Source organism: Hippopotamus amphibius, chromosome 2 (assembly GCF_030028045.1).
Source record: "Hippopotamus amphibius kiboko isolate mHipAmp2 chromosome 2, mHipAmp2.hap2, whole genome shotgun sequence".
NCBI lineage: Eukaryota > Metazoa > Chordata > Mammalia > Artiodactyla > Hippopotamidae > Hippopotamus > Hippopotamus amphibius.
Genome location: NC_080187.1, coordinates 7301028 through 7327067, shown reverse-complemented (window position 1 = coordinate 7327067; position 26040 = coordinate 7301028). Strand labels below are relative to the sequence as shown.

The 26040-nt window shown below is 55.2% G+C and overlaps 1 protein-coding gene across 3 annotated transcripts; it reads left to right on the top strand.

The window, feature by feature from the left end:
• Window positions 1-296: 296 nt before the first annotated feature.
• Window positions 297-26017, top strand: MIGA2 (mitoguardin 2). 3 transcript variants are annotated; one of them, XM_057722964.1, is made up of 16 exons: window positions 297-368; window positions 2916-3154; window positions 4020-4230; window positions 5641-5753; window positions 6681-6798; window positions 7096-7232; window positions 12011-12128; window positions 13168-13268; window positions 13871-13986; window positions 14855-14927; window positions 15095-15181; window positions 21371-21469; window positions 21745-21879; window positions 22677-22730; window positions 23681-23797; window positions 24069-26017. In XM_057722964.1, the coding sequence occupies exons 2-16, from the start codon at window positions 3059-3061 to the stop codon at window positions 24273-24275; spliced, it is 1782 nt and encodes a 593-aa protein (XP_057578947.1). In that variant the 5' UTR covers window positions 297-368; window positions 2916-3058; the 3' UTR covers window positions 24276-26017. The 3 variants fall into 3 exon arrangements, with proteins under 3 accessions (XP_057578947.1, XP_057578946.1, XP_057578945.1); XM_057722963.1 differs by lacking the exon at window positions 297-368 and adding an exon at window positions 487-636; XM_057722962.1 differs by lacking the exon at window positions 297-368 and adding an exon at window positions 487-654.
• The last annotated feature ends 23 nt before the right edge of the window (window positions 26018-26040 follow it).

Below are 26040 nucleotides of genomic sequence, written 5' to 3'. Positions count from 1 at the left end.
GACCACCGCCGCTTGCTCCTGCAAAGCCCCTTCGAAACGATTGCTCCGCCTCAGCCCTTTAAGAGCGGCCCCGCCCCACTCAGCCCGAGTCAATCTAACCCCAGTGGCCAATCACAGGAGAGAAAAGATCACTTCCGCGCCTCAACCGCACTTAGGGGGCGGGACAGAGGGAGAGGAGAGGGTGAGACAATGTCGGTCACGTGACCCACACAATTGGCCAGAGGCCGGGGCGGTGCAGAGGAGTTCGGCGACGTTCATTGGCCAACGGAGGTTGGCCCTGAGTGAGGCCACGCCCCCTGTGGCTCCGAGGTTGGTTGCGCGGGCTGCGGGGAAGGAGACGCTGCCCTTCCGCAGCGATGGGTTCCTGGGTGAGTGGCGGCGGCCCGGGCTGAGCCCGCGGGGCAGGCGGGCGGCGCGGCAGGGTCCGGGACTGAGGCTTGAAGCGGGCGGGAGCCGTGCCTACGCGGGGAACTGGATAGGGTCGCAGATGTCCTGGTTCAGCTGAACTAGAAGGGCCAGGGTTGGAAAGAGCAGGTAGTCGAGCCGTGGGCGGCGCGAGAAGTGGAACGAAAGGTACCCGGTCAGTGGGAAGATGCCCGGGCTTGGAACGTTGCAGAGATCGGAGCAGCGGCGCAGGTACTGGACCCGCACTGGGCAAGTACCGGGAATAGAAGGAGAGGGTGCGAGGGCCGTGGGCGGCGGCAGTGGGCACCTGGGCGACCCTCAAGGATATTTTGGAGGTCGGGGCAAGAGAGGAGGGGGCCTGATCAGGGGCTGCTCAAGAAGTTGTCCGTGAGGAAAGAGCAGATTCTGAAGAAAGGGGTATTGCTGAGGTCCAGCATGGGAGTGCTCGGTGCCGGTCGGGGTCAGACTGGTGAGGTGTCCCGCCAAGGTGGAATGAACAGAGACTGGGCAAAGAGGACGTTGCTGGGGTCAAGGCGGAATGAAAGGTGCTCAGGCTAGAGTCATTTACAGGGTGGTTCAGGGCAGGGGAGGAGGCTCTGGAGATGGAAAGCCTGGGCATCTAAGCTGAGAGGTTTAAGTGCCGTGGTGGGGGTGGAATGAGGGGGTTCCCGCCCAAGGTTACAGGGGAGGAGAGTTGACTTTCCCAGGTGGGGATGACATTAGGAGTGTCCACGTGGTGGGGAACATTGCCGTGGCTTGTCATTACAGAGAAGAGGTGGAGGCTTCTCTTGTTCGGCCCTGGGTAGGGCCAGGGGGATGGATAGGGTATGGTTGGGCTGGATCTGGGTCGATCCGTGGAGTGAAGCAGTCTTGGGGCTGGTGTCCTTACCTGCCACCTGCCACTCTTCCTCAGTCGGGGCAGCAGAGGCAGCTCTTGACTTTCCTGCAGGTAAATGTCAGGGCTTGAGGTCCCCCAGAGCTGAGGTCATATCCCAGCTTGGCCATGTACTCAGCGATCTCGGTTGATTACCTTTCAGAGCCACAGTTTCCCCATCACTGAGATAAACAGTGCTTGCCTTGAGGGTTCTGTGAACAGCTAGACTCAAAACCCTCCAAGGAGAGCCTGTTCCAGGCCTGGCTGTTAAAGTAAGTGCTTGGGAAATAGTAGCTGCTGACCCTCTGATGTTCTTGTCTCCCCTTGTTCTGAGGCTTGTGCCAAGTTGTGGGGGTGAGAGGGGTGGCTTGTGATATTAACCCAGGCCCTGACCACTGGAGGTCACATAGCTCAATTTGTAGCCTCCTGGTAGGGTGTCCCCTACCCTTGACAACATGAGTTTCCTTAGCCCTGGAACATTTGCCTGCCTGCCCCCTGACACACACACACACACACACACACACACACACACACACACACACACACACACACTCAGCCCTAGAGCTAACTGATAGGATCATTCATCCTTCCCACTCACTAGGGATAAGCCGTTTCTTGTGCTGGTCCAGTGACTTTGGCCACATTCCCAGGTAGACAGGGTCTCTCTGGCCTTTGTATTCCTTCCGTTTGAAGTCCCAGGAGACCTTGAAAGCATCCTTGGCCTTGGTGGTGGTGGTCGGGGAGCTCTCTGCAGGATCTTGGGGACAGGGTTATGTGTGCTCAAGCCACTTATTCGCTGGCCTTGGAATGGGGCTGTGGGGTACCCTGGGGGGGTGGGTCTCAGAATGCCCCAGGGGAAAGTTGCCCTTGTAACCTGTGGTTCTGCTGGGGCTTCCACTTCCTGCTCCATGTCAGATTTGGCAAAAGGATTGTATTGAGCACAGAGGCGAAAGTCCAGTAGATCTTTGTCCAAGTCCTGACTCCACCTGGTACCAGCTATGTGACTTTGGACTCCTGACTTAGCCTCTCTGAGCCTCAGTTTCCTCGTTGGAAGGTGGCGAGGGGTGCGGGAAGTAGATCCCATCTACTTCACAGAATTGTAATGATTCATTGAAATAAGGTATGTAAGGAACTCAGCACAAAATACCTACAGTGTGTAGTAGCTATTACTATTTGAGGAAATACCCTGCTGTTTTCGTAATACAGTCCACAGGAAGTGCAGCGTTCTTGATTTTGTGAGAGGTGGAAAAGATGTAATGATTCTCAGTCCGGGGCCTGACCCTTTAGAGGCCTAAGATTTTTGTTTAGCACATGGGCGATAGGTTTTAAAAGATTGAGAAAGTGTGGTATAAAGCCCCAAGTTTGAGGGCGACCTATTGGTCTCCCAGGCTCTGGGTCCGCACTGGGGCCAGCGTGCCAGACACTGCCGTCTGCTCCCAGGGCTCAGGGTGGGGAGAGGGTCTGTGGGGCATTTGGCTGCCTTCCTGCTGGCAGGTGCAGAGGCCGAGGCCTTTCCAGGCCTCACATTCCACACGTGGGCTCTGCCCCTACGTCATCCCCCAGGGCGCTCTTGCGTGCATTTCTCTGTGCTCACAGGCGCGCGCTCTTGTGGCTGACTTGGTCCTCTGTCTCTCAGCTCTGTGGAGGGACCGTCTGGTATGTGCGTCCCTGTCCTTCCGGGGCGTGGAAGGTGCCCGGGACCCAGCCAGCAACCAGTTGAGACGTTCTTTCTGGAAGCTCTCGGCCCTGAGGGCTCTCGCCTGGGGTGGCGATCCCGCTATGGCGTTCCGGAGGACTGAGGGCACATCCATAATCCAGGCCCTGGCCATGACGGTTGCGGAGATCCCTGTGTTCCTTTACACGACGTTTGGGCAGGTAAAGGTCGGGGTGGGTGGTGGTCCTGCCCTCCGGTCCCTGAAGCACTGAGCCACTCATCCCGTGGTCCCTCAGCATTGGCAGAGCTGGGCTCTCATGATTGCCGTCCCAGGCAGTCCTCTTTGAGCGGAATAAGAAAGGCTGGCTTAGGAGTCTGGGGTCCCAAGCCCGGTCTCCACCCCAGCTCCATGTGGAGTCTTGATCTCAGTCTCTCAGTCTATACAAGGGGTCAGTAATGCCCTCCTTGCCAGCTTCTCATGTTTGTGGCTGACCCAGCCTCTTGAAACTTCGTGAAGCTCTGCTCTGTGAGGTGCAGCCTCACCTGAGGGGCTCCCAGTCCAGCAGGCAGAGTGAGGGTGGAGCAGAGGAGTGTAGAGATGGACCAGCGGGTGAAGTGAATGTCATTGTCTTTGAGGAATTGAGAAGTGGTGTCGGCAGACCTGGGTTCGGTTTTGCTTCTCTATTACCTTAAGCATGTGTCCTAACCTGTGTGAGCCTTGGATGCCTCACTTGGAAAATGATGGCACTTGGACGGTAACAGGTGAAATCCTGGTGCGGTACCCAGCATAGGTGCTCAGTCCTGCAGCTGGTAGAATCCTGACTGATGGTGCTGGGGACATGTGCTGGACCCCCGATATGATCTCCTTGGCCTTGTCATTTTGCTCTCCCCAGGACCCCTCTTTTACATCTCTGTGATCCAGATTTCAGAGGTCAGGTCCCCCGCACCCCAAGAGGTGACTGCCTCTCAATCATTCCCAGTCAGGAAATATACCCTGGGGGCCTGATGCATCTCCTGCCCCTCAGGTGCTCTCCAGGGCAGCTCTCCCAGGGAGAGGTAACCGGCTACCTCCCTCTTTTCCTCCAGTCTGCCTTCTCCCAGCTGCGGTTGACACCAGGCCTGCGGAAGGTCCTCTTTGCCACCGCCCTAGGCACTGTGGCCTTGGCCCTGGCCGCCCATCAGCTGAAGAGGCGACGGCGGAAGAAGAAGCAAGTCGGCCCCGAGATGGGAGGCGAGCGTCTGGGCACAGTGCCCCTCCCCATCCTCATGGCCAGGAAGGTCCCCTCGGTGAAGAAAGGTAGGTGTGAGGTGGTGGAGAAGGGCCTGACCTAGAGTTGAGTCTCAGCTGGGCTCCTGTTAGCTGAGATCTTGGGCTAGTGACATCCTGTCTCCAAGCTGAGTCCCTGATTTGCTCGGTGATGTGGCCGGATTCACGTGTCGTTGGAAGCGGTGGTTCTCATTATCTGAGGACCCTTTGGGAGCACCGGGTCGGGAGTGGGCCGGTGGGGCGCAGCGCCTCCATCCAGCGAGGTAAGTCCCCTGACTCAGGAGCAGGGAGGGCCATATGGTTTCTGAGCCATATGGTGTTCTCACCATCGCTATCTTTTTTACTTTGCGTACAGTAAGATTCAGACCTTTTTGGCATACAATTCTATGAGTCTTGACAAACACTTATAAGTCATACAGTCACCATCACAATCGAGAACTGTTGCTCTAAATCCCCCCAGGGCCCTTTGTAGTCCGTCCCTCTCCCCTTCCCCGAGCTCCTGGCAGCCACTGATCTGTTTTGTGTCTGCTGGTGTGGCTTTAAAAGCTTCTTAGGGTCCTGTTAATGTTGTAACCCAGCAACCCAGCGTTTGCCGTATACTGATCGCTTTCCAAGGCAAGGAGTCCCCCCAGGCTCTCATTCTGGGAGAAACCTGTTTTAAGAAGCGAAATCTCTTTATGTGACAATGACTTTTAATTGCGAATTATCGTTACAAAAGGGACAGAGGAGTTTGTAGACTACTCTAGAACAAGACCCCCCAGACGTGCTAGCACAGCTGGGTTTCCATTCTGCACTGGCCCCCCTGGAAACCTGGAGTCGCTCCCATACCAGCCTGCCCACACCGTACCAGCACCATCTCTGGTTCCACCTTATTTTGCCTTCCCTACTTTGCTCACTTAAACAAAACAAAACTGTGTATTTTAAAAAGTTGGTGCCTCAAATCCTTTTAGGAAGGAGGAGAATTCCAGGTCACTCAGTCAATTAACAACACTGGGGTGGGTGGGGGGGAGTGGGGGGATGAATTGGGAGATTGGGATGGCCATATATACATTACTAATAAGAAAAAGAATGTCAAATTGTACACTTTAAATATATGCAGTTTATTGTATGTCAATTATATCTCAATAAAAATTCTTAAGGAAACAAAAAAGAACAACACAGGGGAAGCTGAGTCAGGAGGTAGAAGTGGCTGAACCTCATGCTCAGGCCTATCCCAGTGCCGGGTGCCGGGGATACGGAAGTGAGCAGGACGACAGGCAGAGGCCCAGCCCTCTGCTGCTAGGTGCACGCCCTGGGGGTGCTCTGCTGTCACCTTGACTTAGGAGGTCCGGACAGACTCCCAGATAAGGAGGAGGGGGAGAGGGGTCCAGAGTGGGGAACGGCCCGTGCCAAGGCGGTGGGGGGGAGCCTGCGTGACCTCTGCCCTCCTGTGCCTCACAGGCTACTCCAGCCGGAGGGTCCAGAGCCCCAGCAGCAAGAGCAACGACACTCTGAGCGGCGTCTCCTCCATCGAGCCCAGCAAGCACTCAGGCTCCTCCCACAGCTTGGCCTCGGTGAGGGTAGCAGGGTGCCGGGCACAGCCTTGGGGCTCTGGTCTCTGCCCTCCGGGCCTTATGGGCTGGTAGGAAGGTGGCAGAAGAGGTTCCATCCATTCATTCTTTGTTTGGTTCGTTCACGCACTCATCCATCCGTGCAGGCTTTCAGAGGTTGTCAGTGATCACTGTGTGCCAGGCGTTGGTGAAGGAAAGGTGCACACGTGTGGAAGAGAAGCTGTGGTCTCTTGGGGCACATACTTATCCATGAAAGTACATTCATTCATTCATTCATCAGACACCGAGCAAGCACTGGCTTCATGCGAGGGAGACTACTAGGCACTGAGGGCATAGAGATAAATAAGACAGAGACAAGTTTCTTGTCTCTGGAGGAACGGCTTTTGCCTCATTCACTCATCTAGTTATTAGTTCATCCAGCAAGCACTGAGCCCCAGCGCTGAGCCGGCCACCACCCTGGGGACTCAGGCATGAACAAGAGACAGCTCTGCTCCTGCCTGGCAGGCCAGTGGCCACTCACGTGGGAGACGGGCGTGGGGGAGAGCTGGGCCCTGACAGCTCGTATGTAATGGGTGGTCCTTGAGTCCTCCACGCGTCGTGGAGCCCCAGAGCAGGGAGCGGGGGTCACGCCACTCGGGAGTGGGGCTCAGGGCAGGTTTTGTAGGAGGCTGCAGGTTCTTGGACTGGGCGGGGGTCTCTGTTTCCTCCTGTTCTGGCCATTTCTGTGAGCCCTCCTCAGGCACTTGGAGTTGGTGGGACCGAGCTGTGCTGAGAGCTTAGCCACTGCGGCCTGGGGCTGGTTTCAGGGATGGTATCAGAGAGGACACGTGGAGTGTAGGCAGGCGGAAAGGGGGAAGCTCAGGCGTCCTGCAAACGGTCTGGGAAGGCCTCACCCCTTATTCTTGGGTTCTTGCGCTTCTCGGCACCCAGATGGTAGTGGTGAACTCGTCCAGCCCTGTGGCTGCGTGCTCAGGCCCGTGGGACACCAGAGGGATGGAGGAGTCCGTGACCACTGGTGACGGCAACGCCGAGAGCCTCTACATGCAAGGTACAGGCCGGGGGCCGGCCTCCGGCCGGCCTCCCCCACCCCAAACCCCCAGTTCAACCGTTTCCAGACGTTTCTGGGCCAGGGAGGGTCTGAGTGAAGACCCGCAAACTGGCCTGCCCTGTAAGAGGGATCCGGACCCGGTCCACACGGTCCTGCCCATTGCCCTCCTGCAGGGCCCTCCTGCCTGCTCACGCTCCCGAGCTCCCCCTTGAGCGGCGTGGGCTGCGGGGCCCGGCTGCTCTCCCTCTGCCGGGGGCCTGACTCCCTCCTCTCCCGTCTCTCCCCGCCCGCGCTCAGGCATGGAGCTGTTTGAGGAGGCGCTGCAGAAGTGGGAGCAGGCGCTGAGCGTGGGGCAGAGGGGGGACAGCGGCAGCGCCCCCGCCCCGGGGGACGGCCTCCGGAACCCCGAGACTGCTTCGGAGGCGCTGTCTGAGGTAGGTGGTCCTCCCCTGGGTCTTTCCTGCCCCCGGCCACGGAGACGGCTGGTGGTGTGGCCGGTGGGGCGGCCACACCTGGGAGGCGTCTGCCAGCCCCGCCTTCTGCCAGCCCCGCCTTCTGCCAGCCCATCGCGTCCTCTTGGCTGGGAGTTTTCCCCTTGACCAGGATGTCGATGCAGCCTAGGAAGAAAGTTCACGTAATGGGCTTTAGCACATGCCTGGCACTTGGTAATTACTCAAACCACACTGGTGATTACAGCCTGATCCTGACTGTGTAAGGGAAATATGCATTCTCAAAGGGCTGGAGGGAAGAAACCTGTGTTCATAGTTGAGTGGGTCACACAGCTTTTGTCTTTTCTTTATCCTTTTTTGGGGGCACAGTCCAGGTTTTCTATAAGTGAATATGTATCTCAACATCAGAAAAGAGAAATAAAGTAAAAAAGCCAAAATAAAAAATGTTTGTGAAAGGCACACCAAATATACGTCCTAGGATGAATGTTCACTGAAGCGTTGTTTTGTAATAGTTAAAAAGCACGAAAAACTGGAAACTAAATGCCTATCAGGAGGAGGAATCTGGAACACTACGCAGCCTTTTATTAAAAGGCTGAAGGAAAGCTCTGTGGGACGATGAGTTGCTTTCTCCACTATATTTTATTAAGTGAAAAATGCAAGTTGTAGATTGTGTATAGGGACCCATTTTTCTAGTGAGATGTAGTTGCTGTGCAATGTTGTGTGAGTTACAGGTGTGTACCATAGTGATTCACGACCCACGTGAGCATAAAGACATTCCTGCGTGCGCCTACTGGCAACTGCTGATGTGCGTGCGAGCTTTTATTTCCGTCTGGACAGATATGCAGGAGATTGTTCACAGTGATCTATGAGGAGAGGGTCAGCAGGGAAGGGAGGAAAAAAGGCTTTTCTTGTACTTTTCTGTACCTTTCTCTACTGTTTGAGCACAAGCTTATGGGCAGGGTTTGTAGAGGTATTAGTATTATGGGCTGTTTCTGTTTTAGTCTTTATACTTTACTATATTTAAAAAAAACACAACAAAACGTGAGTGTTTGTCCTCTGCTGGAGTGAGGTCAAAGTGGAGGCTGCTGCTTTGGGGAGAGGTCTAGTCAGGAAATGGGGACAACTTCAGGTGTCGAAGGAGGGGGTTTAACCTGGGGAGTTGGTTGCACAAGTGAGGGAGTTGCCGAGAGGCCACTGGGTTGGAGGTGCTCGCACCACAAGGGGGCTGACTGATGGGGAATGGCGGACAGGGATGTGGTGTGAGGCATGAAGGGGGGGGAGAGTTTCTCACGCCACCCCCATTCTGCCCCCCACTTTCTCCTTCTTTCCTCCACCTGTGCCTCCATTGGATGACAGCCAGTTGGCGGGGAGCCTGGGAAACAGAGTTTGCAGCACAGGGTGAGGACCTGTCTGCTACAGCAGTTAATAAGCTGGAGGCGTTCGTGCCCTCCACCCCAGCCGGGGCATTTGCTCTGGGGCCCATCACATAGGCCTGATGGCTGTAGTTGTGGGCCATGGACGCCTGGGGTATGACAAGGCTTCAGTGCCAGTAGGCACAGCTGCACCAGGTCCCCTCTGCTCCTGGGCAGACAGTGGGCACCTGCCGGAGTGTTGGAGCAGGAGGAGGAAGGGAGGCAGCTTTATTTCCAAAATTGTACTTATTGCTAATGATACATCTTAAAATTATAGACCTTTCCTTGTTTTTCTCATTGTGAGAGCAATGAAATGTTCCCAAATAGAGTAGTGGTAACTACAGAGAGAGAAAGGAGGGAAAAAAGGAGCCCAGGCTCTGATCAGATGGCTCACGGTTGTGTGACGTGGGCGAAGGCCCTCAGCCTCCCTGAGCGCTGGTGCCCTTGGCAGGACACCAGGCGCAGCCACAGGATCGTGGCCCGTAGCAGGTGCTCAGTAAATCATCTGTGTTATCAGTGTTACTGATGCCTTTTATCCTACTTGGTATCCTTCCAGGCATTTAACGTAAGCTGCAGCTTTATTGAAATATGATTCACATACCATAAAATTCACCAAATTAGACTGTATAATTCAGTGGCTCTTAGCATACAGGTTTCCCCCGGTATCTGAAAGTAGAGCCTTCCTCTGACACCTTTCTTAAGCCGAGATGGTGTCAAGGGAAGAAGTAATTAATTACCTTTAGATGCATCTTCCTAAGGGATGCACAAAATTAATTGAGATGAAGCACAGATGCTCACAGACACAGTTCAAAGTTATAGTGGCTTGATGCTGAGATGCTGACTGTAGTTCCTACAGGGGGAGCTTGGCAGTGTGTGCTGAGTAAACAGCTCGCTGCGAAACCAATACTGAATGCTGTTTTTGAGTTTTGTCTTTTTTCATAAAAGTGAAATTCCTTTTCAGAGTTGTTCTTCGTTATGTACCTAGGAGTGGAGTTACTAGATCACTTGGTAACTCTGTGTTTACCATTTTGAGGGACTGCCAAACAATTTTCCGAAGCAGCTGTACCATTTTACAGCCCCAGCAGCAGTGTACGAGGGTTCCAGTATCTCCACATCCTCACCAACACTTGTTACCTGACTTTGATTCTGGCCATCCTAGTGGGTGTGACACAGTTTAGATGTGTGTTTCCTTGGTGCTAATGATGAGCTTCTTTGCATGTGCTTATGGGCCATTTGTATATCTTAGTTGGAGAAATGTCTATTCAGATCCTTTGCTCTATTATTAATTTGGTTACTTTGTCCTTTTATTGCATCGTAAGGGTTCTTTTATACATTCTAGATACGAGTCCCTTATCAAATGTAGGATTTGTCAGTATTTTCTCTCATTCTGTGGGTTGTTTTTTCACTTTTTTTTTTTTTTTTAATTTGGCTGTGCTGCACGGCTTGCAGAATCTTGGTTACCCCCCTAGGGGTTGAACCCAGACCCTGGCAGTGAAAGAACCAAGTCCTAAGCACTGAACTGCCAGGGACTTCCCTGTTTTGTCACTTTCTTGACGGTGTCCTTCGAAGCACAAGGGTTTTTAATTTTGATGAAGTTCAGCATATCTGTTTTTTCTTTTGTCACCTGTGTCATATCTAAGAAGCCATTCTCTAACCCGAGGTGACTTCCCAGAGCCAGAGCCTGCAGATCTCTGCCAAAGCTCCAAGGCTCTGCTGGCCACACTAAGGAGGGTCACTGAGCAAGACGGCCAGCGGGTCTGGGGACCCTTGGGCTCTGCCAGGCTCTAGCTGGGTGAGCTGGGCCACATAACCTCCTTGAGTTTGCTCTGTGAAATGGGGTCATGGCAGTCCCTGCCTCAAGGAAGCCCTGAAGCTGAACAGCGAGGTGCCTGTCCAGGGCTAGCGCTCAGTGAAAGGCAGCCATTTCCCTGTTACCGTCCCCCTCGGAGTGCTTCCGGCTCTTTTTCCCCAGTGGCCTGAGGCCCGAGTTGGCCCTTGTCTCCTCCCCAGGGTCTGGTTACGCACACTTGCAGAATCTGGCAGCCTCTGTGGAAAACAGTCAGGCCTGCCTGTGTCTGGCCCCCTCGGCCCAGAAGCTCCTGGGGTCAAAGGAGCAGTGCCCCCTTCCTCCCACACCCCCATCTGGAGGCCAAGGGCAGCCAGGAGGTCACTGAGGCCACAGGCTGTGGCGCCACGGGTACGATGTCTTCCCGAGTGCACACGGTTAATAGGAACAGTGGGGCTGAACCTAGCTCTTGCTGGGCTCCTAACCGCCCTCTGATTATAATAGCCAACACTTACTGGCCGTCACCACGGGCCAGTCTTGTGGGAAGTACTTTATAGGCCTTATTTGCTTTTTTTTTAATATTTATTTACTTGGCTGTATCAGGTCTTAGTTGCAGCACGCAGGATCTTTCATTGAGGTGGGCAGGCTTCTCTCTAGTTTGAGGCACGTGGGCTTAGTTGCCCCGCAGCTTGTGGGATCTTAGTTCCTTGACCAAGGATCAAACCCACATACCCTGCATAGAAGGCGGATTCTTAACCATTGGACCACCAGGGAAGTCCATTAATATGCCTTATTTATATGCCTTATTTTATTCATGTTTTCCCTAAAATCCTAGGAAGTAGGTTCTCTTGCCTCAGTTGACAGATAAGGAAACCAAGGCTCAGAATGAGGGATTTATTTTCTCAAGGTCACACAGCTCCGAACTGGTGGCGCTGAGGTCTGGAGCAGGTCTGTTTGGGTCTAGAGCAGCGCTATTCAGTAGGAAGGCACGTATCTCATTTAAAATTTTCTGGAGGGGCTTCCTAGGTGGCGCAGTGGTTAAGAATCTGCCTGCCAATGCAGAGGTCACGGGTTCGATCCCAGCTCTGGGAAGATCCCACATGCCACGGAGCAACTAAGCCCGTGTGCTAAAAAAAAAAAAAAATTTTCTGGAGACCACGTTAAAAAGCAAACGGAAAAGGGTGAAATGACTTTTAATAATACGCTTTCTATAATCTAGCATATCCAAAATATTATCATTTCAACATGTAATCAAGATGAAGAATCACAGGTTTTTCACATTGAGAGTATTTCTGTTTTTGTTTTTGGTACTAAGTGTTTGAAATTGGTGTGTATTTACACTCACAGCCCATGTCAGGTGGGACTGGCCGAGTTTCAAGTGCACAGTGGCTGCACGTGGCCTGTGGCTCCCCTGTGGGGCAGGTCAGTCCAGACCTGCGCTCGCTGCTGGGCCTTGGAGCTGTCCCCCCTTTCCCCAGGGCTGGGGCCCCATCATGGTGAAGGAAGGGGTCGTTGGCCTGGGGAGCTTGGAGCGCTGGGGTTGACCATCATTGTTTTACCCGCAGCCAGAGTCACAGCGAAGGGAGTTTGCAGAGAAGCTGGAGTCCCTGCTGCACCGGGCCTACCACCTGCAGGAGGAGTTTGGATCCACCTTCCCGGCTGACAACATGCTGATAGACCTCGGTGAGCAGGGCCGGGGCGCACAGTCCCCAGGCCCCAGGACCTCTTCCGATCGCTGCCTCACTGCACAGACAGGGAACTGAGGCCCCACAGGCAGGAACAGAGCTGCGATGAGGCCCCGGGAGTCCCTGGCCCGTGTGCCTTGCCCCATCCCCTTGGGAGCAGGCCTTGGGGCTTGTGTGTCAGCCTCTCCCCCGACGGCTGTTCCAGGGCTTTGTTTTGAGCTGTCTCCTTTGGGCACTGGGCTGGCAGAAGGGTGGCTCACGTGGAGATTAGCCCAAAGCAGGCCACAGGGCTGAGAACTCATGTGCTGTTGCCTACCCCATGGAGGTCAAGGGGTGTGACATCACTGAGAGGGGATGATGTTATTTAGCAAGTACCCAGTGTTCTCCTAGTGCCTGCCCGCTATGTGCTAGACCCTATGTCGTGACCGTGACCCCCAGGGCCCTTCCCTGGGTGCTGTCAGCCCTGGGAGTTGGGGGCAGGAGAACATCAGACTCCTGAGTGTCAGGCCCCCCGGCTCTACCAGTGGTGACACCGGTCCAGTGAGGGCTGGCCAGGGTGACACATCCTCCACGCCTGTCCCCATCAGAGCAGTCCCGGTTCCTCTGGCCTCCCTACGTGGCAGAGAAGGCTGGTGGGGCATTCAGGGCTGTGGCCTCTGCTTATTTGTTCGAGAAACCTTTCCTAAGGCCCCTTGAGGGTCCAGACCCCCTCGCTCTTGAGCACGTGGGGATGGCAGTGCTGAGTGAGTGGCCCTTTGGGATCAGAGGCTGTTTCAGCTTGTCAGAGAGGGGGAGCGGCTTACCCAGGACCACATAGCACAGCACAGCCTGCCCTCAGAGCTCAGGGCCCACCGGCCTCAGGGTCAAGAGGTATGGCCATAGCAGGTCCCCTGACGTGTGCTCAGAAAATAGGAAGCTTCGTGACTGTCAGCGCTGTCCGCCCAGAATCAGGTGTTGGGAGGCTTGATGTACATTTACCTCAAAGCTCAGTGATCTCAGGAGTCTCAGCTCAGCCCCTCTCTTTCTGCTTTGCCCAGAGCGGACCCTTATGCTGCCCCTGACCGAGGGCTCCCTGTGTCTGCGGGCGGACGATGAAGACAGCCTGACCTCGGAGGATTCCTTCTTCTCTGCCACCGAGGTGACACGGAGGAGGGGATGGCTGCGGCGGGAGGGGTGAAGGCCAGGGCCCCTGTGCGTCTCCTCGGGGGGCAAGCCCTGGGTCATGGGAAAGTGAAGGCATTTCCTCTGATGGGAGCAGAGTCTGGCGGTGGCCAAGTGCTGCTCCCCGGGGACTCTTCAACGTTGCTGGGACGGGAAGCCCGAGAAACCAGGGGTCATAGGCCCCGTGAGTGAGGGCAGGGGTCCTGGTCCCCGGCGGCTCCAGCCCACACCGGCCTCTCCCTCTTCCAGACCAAGTGCTCATTGCCCAGCGTTCGTTTCCTGCCATGGCCACATGTGCCAGGCGGCTGTCCTTGCCTGGGATGGGAGGACACGGGCTTGTGTCCAGTAGCTGGTCCCTTTGGGAAGGGCACCTGGCGATGGGCACGCTGAGGGCCAGAGTAAGACTCAAACCTGGGCCTCTGCCCTTGGCCAGCATTCCCGCTGACGTCCCCTTGAGGGGTTGGCCCCTAGGGTGTCCTCTGCCGGAAGTCCCCTGGGCAGGCGCCCTCGGCCCCCCCCCCCCCCCGCCCGTGCTGCCAACACAGCCTTCCACGCGCCCTCCCCCGCCCCTTCCCCCAGCTCTTTGAGTCCCTGCAGGTCGGAGATTTCCCCATCCCGCTCTCCCGGCCTGCCGCCGCCTACGAGGAGGCCCTGCAGCTGGTGAAGGAGGGCAGAGTGCCCTGCCGGACCCTCAGGTGAGCGTGGGGGGCAGGAAGCAGGTGTGTGGGGCGGGGCGCTACCCACTTGGCGGAGGCGGGGGAAGCCGGCAGTGCTTGGTGAGGTCCTAGGATGGCCCCTGTGCAAGACAGGCAGGTCTGCAGTTAACGGTCACAGTAACTAATGAGCATAAGTAATTCAAATAACAATCCACGTGCTTGTTCTAAGTTCTCAGAGGTGTCTCATCACAGAAGCACAGTGGGTGCTGTCCCTAAGCCCTGTGTTCCGACACCCCTTGAGGAGCTGTCCAGAAGCCAGGCTCTGGGGACAGGCAGACCCAGGCTGTCTGGAGGTCTTGCCACTTTGTAGCATGTTGTCCTGATTTCTCTTAGCCTCAGTCTTCTCCTCTGTGTGTATTTAGGACTCTTATCCATCTCAAGGTCATTGTTCTATGTGATGCCCGGATTGAAGGATGTGTGTTTAAAGTTCACTGACTGAAAATGGCCAGGAGCCCCAGCTGAAGCCTTGGGGATTTGGATAAAGTGCCCAGACCAGGGTGTCTCTAGCTGCCCCAGAAAGCCCTGCCCTGGCCAATTTGGCCATTTTGGTCCTTTGCCAGAGAGGGTCCGTTGCTGGTTGGGGCCTAAAGGAGGCCGAGGTCAGCCCGACCCCCAGTGACCACACCCACCAGTGGCGCCCAGTGCCGTTGAGCCAGCCCGTCCTCAGAGAGCATCCTGTCAGCCTCTTCCTTTGGTTTAGGGGAAACCGAGGCCCAGAGCGGGGACAGCCATCTGCCCGAGGTCACCCTTCCAGGCAGAGGCAGGGCCACCTAGGGCTCTACCCTGACCCCACGGGGGTGTCGCTGGCCGGGGCCCAGGTGGCGTGACTCTCTGTGCTTCCCCTCAGGACAGAGCTGCTGGGCTGCTACAGTGACCAGGACTTTCTGGCCAAGCTGCATTGTGTGCGGCAGGCCTTCGAGGTGGGTGTGGTCCAGGGCCCCTGGGGAGGCTGGGGCGGGGGTGGGCGTGGTCAGGCAGGCTCCTCTGCGCAGATGGGCCACCTGCCCAGCCCATGCTACTGCCCTTTCCATGGCTCTGGGGGACCCCCCTAGCCGGCCAGCTCACCCCGTCCCTCCTCGCTCCTCAGGGCCTCCTGGAGCACAAGAGTCACCAGCTTTTCTTCGGAGAGGTCGGCCGGCAGATGGTGACAGGCCTGATGACCAAGGCTGAGAAGGTAGCAGGGGATGGGGGCTCTCTTTGCAGCTTTTCTTCTCCTCACCTTTTTTTATTTTTATCTTTCTAACTTTTATTTAGTTCTGTTAAAAAAAAAAGAAAACAAAAGAAAAGAAAACCAATCTAAAATCAAGCTGACAGGCTCTGACGTCATCTTACAGACCATAGGAGAGCAGGGAAAGAATTGGTTTTTTTTCCCCGTGCTAATTCTGAAAAACAGGGATCAGTATTGCCTTTTATTTCTGATTACAACAGAACACCGTTTTACAAAATTCACCAATTATGAGATGCAAACCATACGAGGTCTCCAGGAACCCCACTTGCCAGAGGGAACCACTGCCTACAGTCTGATATATGTTCCTCCTGCTTGGTTCCCTGGACTCTGATCTTTGAGTATTGTAATTTAATTTCCAAAGCTTGGTTTGTGTTCTGTGGGCTGTTCTGCAAGAGTATATCTTTATTTTGTCCTGTAAGCGTATATCTCGTCCATCTTTCCGTGTCAGTAGATGGACCAGTTGTGTAGTATGCTGTCGGGTGGGCCGGCTGTGTCTGGTCCTCCCATGGATGGACATTTGGGTTGTGTCTGATTTTTCCAGTATCACAGACACCACTACTATAATCCGTCTGTTTGTAATCAGACCTCTTTAGGTACCTGTGAGATTTTCAGTGGGGCAAAGGCCAGCTGTGGCAAGGCCATGTCTTGGGCACAGACATTTAGAAGGCAGGCAGGTCTTGCCAGTTTACCCTCTGAAATGCCTTAACAACCTAAGTCTCTGTCAGCACTGTCTCCTTATCTCTTGGCCAATAGTAGGTATTAGTACAGGCATACCTGGTTTCATTGTGGTTTTTTTTTTATTTTGCTTTGTTGTGCTTCGCTGTTTTCTACAGATTGAAGGTCTGTGGCAACCCTGTGTTGATCAAGTCTGTTGGCGCCATTTTTCCAACAGCATTTGCTCACTTCGTGTGTCTGTCACGTCCTGGTAATTCTCGCAATATGTCCAACTTTCTCTTCATTATTGTATTTACTAAGGTGATCAGTGATCTTCAGTGTTACCGTTGTGGTGGTTTGGGGGTGCCGCAAACCGCACAGCAAACTTAATCGATAGCTGTCGTGGGTGATCTGACCGCTCCACCGACTGGCTGGCCCCTGTCTCTCTCCCTCTCCTCGGCCTCCCTCCTCCCTGAGACCGCACGGTATTGAAATTAGGCCAATTCATAACTCTGCAGTGACCTCCGAGTGTTCAAGTAAAAGGAAGAGTCGCCTGTCTCTAACTTGAACTCAAAAGCTGGAAATGGTTAAGCTTAGTGAGGAAGGCGTGTTGCAAGCTGAGACAGGCGGAAAGCGAGGCCTCTTGTGCCAAACAGCTAGCCAAGCTGTGAACGCAAAGGAAAAGTTTTGAGGGAGGTTAAGTGAACACACGAATGATGAGAGAGCAAAACAGCCTTATTGCCGATGCAGAGAAACTCTGAGTGGTCTGGGTAGAAGATGAAACCAGCCACAACGTTCCCTTAAGCCAGAGCCCAACCTAGAGCAAAGTCCTAACTCTTCAATTCTATGAAGGCTGAGAAAGGTGGGGAAGCTGCCGAAGGAGTCTGAGGCTGACAGAGAGGTTGGCTCTTGAGATTTAAGGAGGGAAGCCGTCTCATAATATAAAAGTGCGAGGTGAAACAGTAAGTGTTGATGAATTAATGAAGGTGGCTACACTAAACAACAGATCTTCAGTGTAGACAAAACAGCCTTCTATTGGAAGAAGATGCCATCTAGGACTTTCATGGATGGCTAGAGAGGAGCAGTCGATGCCTGGCTTCAAAGGACCGGCCGACACTCTTGTTAGGGACGAATGCAGCTGGTGACTTGAAATTGAAGCCAGTGCTCGTTGGCCGTTCCCTAAATCCTAGGGCCCTTAAGAATGATGCTAAATCTACCCTGCCTGTGCTCTATAAATGGAACTACAAAGCCTGGATGACAGCATATCTGTTTACAACACGGTTTACTATTGAGACCTACTGCTCAGAAAAGAAGATTGCTTTCAAAATATCACTGCTCATTGACAACGCACCTGGTCACCCGACGTAGATGGAGATGCACAGCGAGAGTCACGTTGTTTTCATGCCTGCTAACACAGCGTCCGTTCTGCAACCCATGGATCAAAGAATCATTTTCGACTTTCAAGTCTTATTATTTAAGAAATATGCTTTGTAAGGTTATAGCTGCCATAGATTGTGATTCTGCCGGTGGATCTGGGCAAAGTAAGTTGAAAACCTTCTGGAAAGGGTGCATCATTTCAGGTGCCGTTAAGAACATTTGTGATTAGTGGCAGGAGGTCAAAATAGCTACAGTAAAGAGAATTTGGAAGAAGTTGATTCCAACCCTCCTGGATGACTTTGCGGGGTTCAAGACGTCAGTGGAGGAAGTATCTGCACATGTGGTGGAAACAGCAGGAGAACGAGAATGAGGAGTGGCCCCTGAAGATGTGACTGAATTGCTGCATCTCAGGATCAGATGTTAATGGATGAGGAGATGCTTCTTATGAAGGAGCAAAGAAAGTGGTTTCTGTTTTTCTTTCTTTTTTTACTTTCTGACTGCAGTGTGCAGCATGTGGGATCTTAGTTCCCCAACGGGGGATCAAACCCATGCCCCCTGTGATGGAAGCTCAGGGTCTTAACCGGAGGGCCCCAGAAAGTGGTTTCTTGAGATGGAATCTACTCCTGGTGAAGATGCTGTGAAGCTTGTTGAAATGACGACAAAGGATTTAGTCAATTACATAAACGTAGTTGATGAAGTGGCGACGGTTTGAGGGTTGACTCCGATTTTGAAAAAAGTTCTCCTGTGGGTAAAATGCTATCAAGCAGCACTGCCTGCTGCAGAGAAACCGTTTGTGAAAGGAAGAGTCAATTGATGCGGGAGACTTTATTGCTGTCTTATTTTAAGAAATTGCCGCAGCCACCACCCTGATCAGTCAGCAGCCACCAACATCCAGGCCAGACCCTCCTCCAACACAAAGATGAGGACACACCAACGGCTCAGATGATGGTTTGTGTTTTTTAGCAGTGAAACATTTTTGAATTAAGGTATATACATTGTCTTATTAGACGTAATGCTGTTGCACACTTAATACACTACGGTGTAGTGTAAATGTAACATTTACATGCACTGGGGAACCAAAAACATTCACGCAACTCAACTCGCTTTATGGCGATGTTTGCTTTGTGGGGGTGGGCTGGAACTGGATCCCCAGTATCTCTGAGATCTGCCTGTAATCTTTTAAATCTTTGTTCTATCCATTGCTTTATGGTTCTTGGATTATTAACGAAGTTGCAGACATTCTCACGTTCAGTTGGCCACTTGTGTTTCTTGATGGGTTTGAGCAAAGCTCTTAAACCCGCCTCTCCCCTCTGAGTCCTTCCTCCTCACGGGCCACGGGTAACGTGAGGTGAGGTAGTGGTTCTGAAATGTCACCTCTGACACGTCACCCAGCTGCTTAAAAGCCTCCTGCGTTCCCGCCACCCTTGGTGTAAAGACCACACTTGGCTTTGTGGCCTCAGGGCTTCTTGGTGCTCAGCAGACTTCCTCCCTCATCTGGCCTCTGCATATGCTGCTTCCTGTGCCCCGCAACACTGTTCCTCAGCTCTTTCTGTTGTTGTTGTTACTTTATTGTAAAACACACATACAAGCGTAGCAAAACGTATCTATAGGATGTAATGAGTGGAAAGATGAACCCCTGTGTACCAGCCCCCAGGTAGGCGGTGGAGCACATACCAGTACCCTGGAGCCCGCGGCCCACTCCCTCCCTCTCTTCCTTGGTCACCTGCCTCCTGAGTCCCAGCCCTTTCCCCAGGAGAACCTCCCTTGACTTGTCCCCAGGGGCCCCAGAGCCCTTGGGCTCACCCTGCCCAGCACGGCCCCATCACCCCGCACCCTCCTCATTCCTCACGAGGGCCAGGACCGCCGCTCTCCCGGCGCAGGTGCATGCCCGGCACAGGGCAGCCGCTCCGTAAATGTCAATACCACTGGGTCTCCGTATCCATGGGTTCCACATCCGCAGGTTCTGCATCCGTGGGTCCAACCAACCTCAGATTGAAAATATTAAAAAATTCCAAAAAATTCCAAAAAGCAAAACTTGAATTTGCCGCACACCAGCGAACTATTCACCTAGCATTTACATTGTACTAGGTGTTATAAGTAATCTAGAGATGATTTAAGATACAGGGGAGGATGTGTGTGGGTTGTTTGCAAATACTGTGCCCTTTTATATAAGGGGCTTAGGTATCTGGGTTTTGGTATCTGCCGGGGGTCCTGGAACGAATCTTCCCCAGATTCTGAGGATCAGCTCAGTATCCTCCCAGTAGCTGCCGTGTACTGCGCAGCCTGGTGCTTCACTCACACTTCTTTACCTCTGGGAGCTCATGTGATCCTGATGTCTCCATCTGCTTGGTCAAGATGGAAACTGAGCCTGGGGAGGTAGAGGGGCTTGCCCTGGTCCCTGAACAGGGGTGGGGTAGAGCCAGGATTTGAACCCGGTCAGCCTGAGCCCAGCCATGCCCTTAGCCTGTTCTCTGTGGCCTCTCCAGGAGGGCGAAAGGTGAAAGGAGGCGAAAGGGCACGCGAGGCTACAGTGGGTGTCAGGGGCTTTAGCGGACGGCCGATTTCTGCGGCCGCTCCCAGTGGGGCCTGGAGACTTGGCTTCTCTCTCCGGCCTCTGCCCCCTTGCAGGACTTGGCTTGATTGTGATTAAGAAATCAAGAAGAGGCTTAGAATCCTCTTTAAAACTCAGTGAAAATAGTTTAAAAAAAGATTATAAAAATGGGAGTTCCCTGGTGGCCTACTGGTTAGGATTCCAGGCTTTCACCACCGTGGCCTGGGTTCAGTTCCCAGTTGGGGAACTAAGATCCCGCAAGCCGCGAGGCATGGCCAAAAAAAAAAAAAATTATAACGATTCATGCTAATTGTAGAAAAAACTAAGATGATGTAAAAGGAGAAACTTCCTAGGTGGCGCAGTGGGTAAGAATCCGCCTGCCAATGCAGGGGACACGGGTTCAATCCCTGTTCCAGGAAGATCCCACATGCTGCAAGCAGCTAAGCCTGTGTGCCACAACTATTGAGCCCGTGCTCTAGAACCCATGAACCACAACTACTGAGTCTGTGTGCCGCAACTACTGAAGCCCAAGCGCCCAGACCCCGTGCTCTGCAACAAGAGAAGCCACCACAATGAGGAGCCTGTGCACCACAATGAAGAGTAGCTCCCGCTCACAGCAACTAGAGAAAGCCCACGTGCAGCAACAAAGACCCAACGCAGCCAATAAATTAATTAATTAATTAATTAAAAAAGATGATGCAAAAGGAAAGAAGGAAAAATTGTCCCCAAGCCCACCCTGTTCCCATCTTGTGAACATTCCTCTGATGCTCTGCGTGTGGTTATTATAAATGGCATCAACCTGCCCCCGCTGCTCTGTGTCAGCTCCACCCTGCCTGGCCCTGGGGCACATCACCCATCTGAAGCCTTAGGATTCATATCTGTAAAGTGTGCACAATATTGGACCATCCCTCATAGGACTTAGATCAGCCCTGACACATACTGGCTTTCCATGTCTGTAAATTACATCTGTGTCTGCAAATTGCCTCGTGAGCCCCAGCTAAGCCTCCCAGTGCCAGAGTGAAGAATTCCTCCTGTGTGTTGCCTGTCTCCATTCCTGGCAGCAGCGGTCCTATACACTATTTATTGCCTGATCGTGTTACATGAACGAGCTCATTGACTCCCGCAGAATAGCCCCAAGTGTGGGGCTGAAGCTTCTCCCATTTCACCAGTGAGGCCAATGGTCGTGGAGATTTGAATCTTTGGCAGCTGGCTCCACCTCACACCCTCACACAGCCTTCCAAAGTGAGCTCCTTCTGTGGTGTGTGCGCATCTTCTGGAAGGCAGTCGGTGCTCAGTAATGAGCGGGTGTGAGACGTTACTGGGCGCCTTGGTGTTGCAGCTCTCCCGGCTAGGCCCTGGGCTCTGCAGAGGCATGTGCAGGCGGGCACAGGACATTTGCTGCCTCCTTCTCTGCATGTCTGCTGCTCGGGGATTGGCCTTGACCCAGCCTTGGTGTCTCCCCCAGCCATGGGCCAGCCTGCCCCTGTGAGTCTAGTCCACCTGGGTCTTGGGGCCTCTCCCACGGCCCAGACAGGCTCTGCTCCTCCCCACAGAGCCCCAAGGGCTTCCTGGAGAGCTACGAGGAGATGCTGAGCTATGCCCTGCGGCCGGAGACCTGGGCCACCACGCGTCTGGAGCTGGAAGGCCGGGGGGTGAGTTGCTGGTGCTGAGCCTCGGTGTCCTGGGGTCCCCCGCACCGGAGACCCTTGAGCAGGGCGGAGGGTCTGCCTTGATTCCTAGGCTCTGAGACGGCGCCACCGCTGCTGGAAGCCCCTGCTCCTGCCCTGCCCCGGGCCCGGGCCTCGAGGACGGGGGCCCCAGCCACACCCCACTGCGGAGCAGAGACGAGTCTGCTCAGCCAGGTGTTCCCGCCCAGCACCCCCCACCCCGCCCCTCCAGCCTCAGGGCGCCACCCCCGCCCCCGCAGGTGGTGTGCATGAGCTTCTTCGACATTGTGCTGGACTTCATCCTCATGGACGCCTTCGAGGACCTGGAGAACCCCCCGTCCTCGGTGCTCGCCGTCCTGAGGAACCGCTGGCTGTCGGACAGCTTCAAGGAGACGGTGGGTGGCCACCCCCACTCCCAGGCACGCGCACACTCACGTGACCCCACGTCCCTCCTTCCCTGGCTTTGGGCACCAAAGCTGGCTCCCCACCCATCAGGGAGCGGTCGCCCCACGGGGCCTGCTGCCCGCCGCTGCCATCCCGGACTGCTGAGTCTGGCACACCGGGCACCTGCCCTGGAGAACTCCCCAGAGGATCCGCTCCATCTCCTTACCCGCGTAGACCCGGTGGGGCTGTGTTTTCCTTCCGCACTGTGGTTTCACTGAGGCAATCTACTCATTCTGTGCCGTGAATTCTATTTCATTTGAATGCATTAAAAATCAAGTTAAAATATGGGAGGAAAAATAAAAAAGAGGAACAGCAGGAGAGCCCTGAGCACAGGGCCCCTGCAGGGCAGCCGTGCTGTGTGGCGTGGGGGTGGTCCGGGGAGAGGTGAGGCTGGTCTTTTATAGGCAGTTTATAGGCGGTAACCATGGATTTCCACAATCACTGAGTGAGGTGGGGGTGCTGGGTCATGGCCATTTTACAGAGGAGGAATCTGAGGCCCAGAGAAGAGTGGTGGCTTGTCCAAGGACCCGCCCAGGAAGGGTTAGAGTCAAGATTCAGATTTAGGTGTGCCTGACTCCTAATTGAGGGCAGGGAAACGGCAGAGTTCAGACAGCCGTCCCCATCTTCCTGCTTGGGGTGCAGTGAGCTGGGGGTAAACTCTTGGTCCTGGACTTTGCGGGGGTGGGTAGTGGCTGCAGGCCTGGCCTGTTGGTCTCACCCCTCCGGGGGGGTCCCATCTTTGATTTAGGCCCTGGCCACAGCTTGCTGGTCGGTCCTGAAAGCCAAGAGGAGGCTGCTGATGGTGAGTGAGCTGACAGGGCCCCTAGGGAGCGCCACGCGGGGGCCCTGGGGGTGGTGCCCAGCTCCGCTACCCTCCATTCGGTGTGTGCTGGACCCTGGCTGGGGGCGGGACAGGGTGGGGTGGGCAGAGGAGTAGGGTTCATGCAGACAGCGCTTGCAGTGCCCCCAGGCCCTGGCCACCTGTCCTGCCATTACCTCTCCCTTGACCAGGAGGGCCTCAAAGGCTCACGTAGACCTGCTTCACCTTCCCAGCCAGGGCCCAGCACAGAGCAGGCCACCGGGAAATGTCGAAGGAATCAAAAGCCGGGAAAGGGCATCTTTGGCGGGGGGAAGGGCATGTGTAGAGCAGCAGTGGTTGGCTTGACCCAGGCGTCTGGGTTGGGGCAGGATGTCCGCGGGAGCAGGCAGAGCCTCCCTCCCGCCCATCAGGCTGCGTTATCTGCTCTCCCAGGCGGCGACTGGCTGCGCTCTCTGGGCTGCGATCCATTGTTGCCCTCTGCCAGCCAGGCTCTGCTGCCCAGCTGATACCAGCTGCCACTGCCACATGCTCTGGGCACTTCCTGTGTTGAGCCCATCCTGGGCCCCTCCTCGTGCAGCCCTCGCCACAGCCCCGAGGTTGTCCCTGTTCTGCAGAGGGGAAACCTAGGGCTTCGAAAGCCCCAGTCATGGGAATTCCCTGGCGGTCCAGTGGTTAGGACTCAGCGCTTTCACTGCTGGGGGCTGGGTGTGATCCTGGGTTGGGCAATTAAGATCCTGCAAAACATGCAGCATGGTCAGATTTAAAAAAAAGAAAAGGAAAAAAAAAGAAGAAAGCCCCAGTCACTTGCCCGGAGTCACCCAGCAAGGACATCCTGAATGAGCTGGGCCTCCCTCTGCAGCCCCAGCTACGACCCCAGGACCTGGCTGCCTCACCCTGCCGGGTCCCAGCCCTCAACCTTCCACCCTCCACAGGTGCCCGATGGCTTCATCTCCCATTTCTACTCCGTATCGGAGCATGTTAGCCCCGTCCTAGCCTTTGGCTTCCTTGGACCCAAGCCTCAGCTCTCTGAAGTCTGTGCTTTCTTTAAGGTAAATGGGAGCTCAGTGTCTGCTGCTGCCTGTCTGGCCCTGCACCCAGGGAGGGGGCCGGGTGGGGCGCCTGCTGAGAACTGGTGCTGCCTCTTTCACTGGGAGCCTGGCCCGGTGGGTCCAGAGGAAGCCCCGGGAGGCAGGAGCCGAGGACAGAAGGGGCTGGGTCGGGGCTCCAGGGGTCAAGGAAGAGGCTTTGGGTGGCCCGGAGGGCCCCAGCGTGGGGGAGCAGGGGCCCCAGCCCAGGCCTGACACTAGCCCTGTCCCCCAGCACCAGATCGTGCAGTACCTGAGGGACATGTTCGACCTGGACAACGTGCGCTACACGTCGGTGCCGGCGCTGGCGGATGACATTCTCCAGCTGTCCCGGCGCCGCAGCGAGATCCTGCTCGGCTACCTGGGGGTGCCGGCAGCCGGCAGCATAGGCCTGAACGGCGTGCTGCCCCGAGAGAATGGGCCCCCAGAGGAGCTGCGGTAGTGGCAGGCATGGGCCTGGGAGGGGTGGCTGCCTGGGTCTCGTTCCCGTGGGTGTCGGCAGAGAGAAGGCCTTTGGGCTGGCGTTGGAGGCCTCGGTGTCCGACCATCAGCAGTGGCAGAGCCCAGGCCGTGGTGGCCAAGGGCACTTGCCCCTGAGCTTGCCCCCACCCCAACCTCCATCACCTAGGAATACCCAAGGCCTAGGGGGCGAACTTCCTTGGAGAGGGATGGAGCCCTGAGGGGCCCAGCTGATTGCCCTTAGCTGTTTGTGGGGAAGCAGAGGCTGGACCAGTGACCAGTGGGGCCCGAGGGAGAGGAAGGTGTTGTGAGGAGAATCAGGACAGGCAGAGATGGGATTCCCTGGGTGTGGGTGCCCAAAACCTCCCGCCACCCTGGGGCTGCTGAGTGGGGCTGGGAGGGTGGAGATGGAAGAAGTGGTGGCAGGGCTCTGTGATGAAGGGACCTGGGCTGGACAGTCTCAGATCCAGGCATCTGCCTGGCCAGTCCTGACGGCCTGCCGCCACCAGAGAGAAGATGCAGCTCCAGAGACAGAGGGTGGGAGTCACAGAGTGCAACTGCGGGGACACCTGGGTGGGCGAAGGCCCTGGGCTGTCCAGAGGCCGCCTGCTTTCCTGGCACTCATGTCTGGGCAGGGAGCGGGCCCTTGAACAAACCCAAGCACCGAAGTGGGACGCTTTCTTCTGACATTCCCTGGCCCCGCCAAATACTGTCATTTCTCCTCCCACCTCTGCCACCACCAAAGATGGAGGAGGTGTGGCTTCCACTCTTCCCCACCCCACCTCCGCCCCTGCCCCACCCTCTGTGAGCCTGGAACTCCCTGGCTGGTGCTAGGTGCTGAGCTGGAGGCTCTGACCAGAGGTCACCTCGGGCCCTAGGAGTGAAGGGGCCCAGGGGCCAGATCAGGAGCAGTCAGAGAATGTAGGCGGCTGGACCAGCATGAGGACAAGAAACTTGCCTGGCACTTTGCCTTCAACTCAACGCACAAACGCTCTCAAGCCACTGGTCCTGCAGAGGAAGGCTGGCCGGCATTTGAGGGGTTTCTCTTGGCCCTGCAGACTCACTTCTCTTACAGTGTTTTCATCTGACATGGGGTGTTTTATTTATTGCCTTAACACTTTATTTTGAGGTGTGTCCCTTTCCAGGTGGGGAGGCCTGCAAGAGAAACAGACTCCTGGTTCTCCACACTCTGGAGTTGGGACTGGCTCCTCAGACCGGGGGCACCCTCCCCTGAATGGCAAAGGGGTCCCAGGGGTGGGGTGGTCTTGCCCATAGGAGTGGGAGGGACAGGGGATGGGAGAGGGCCCATTATCTCTGAGCCCACTCCCTCCCCTACGTGGTCCCTCCCGCCCCCAGGCTGTAGGACCGCTGTGCACTAACCGTGCTTCTGGCTCCAGACCCAGCTCTCTGAGGTCACTGCTCCTGGGTGGCAAGTACCGGGGAGGCCCCTCCATCCTGACATTCCGTTCATTTGCACTTCCCCGCGCTGTGAATGTAATCTTGGGCCTGGGCCCCGGCTGCTCTGATTTGCTCCCGAATCACCCAGAAGTGGCATTTTCCTTCTGTCTTTGTTTACACGTCCATGCACTGCGTCTGGCACTTGGTTTCTTGTAGCTTCCCACTCTTGGACGGCAGGGCGTGTGCACATCGACTCTGAATCAAATAAATGATTTCAATGATTTCCTTCCACGTTGCCATGCACGTGTGGCCGTTGCTTCCAGGGGGCCTGCTCTTTGGGGTGCAGTTTG

What these genes read in the sequence shown, in the direction of transcription:
- MIGA2 (XM_057722964.1), top strand. Translation starts at nt 3,059, where the DNA reads ATGGCGTTCCGGAGGACTGAGGGCACATCCATAATCCAGGCCCTGGCC. An exon ending in CCTTCTTCTCTGCCACCGAG is followed by an intron (nt 13,269 to 13,870) that starts GTGACACGGAGG and finishes CCCTTCCCCCAG; the next exon opens with CTCTTTGAGTCCCTGCAGGT. An exon ending in CCAAGAGGAGGCTGCTGATG is followed by an intron (nt 22,731 to 23,680) that starts GTGAGTGAGCTG and finishes CACCCTCCACAG; the next exon opens with GTGCCCGATGGCTTCATCTC.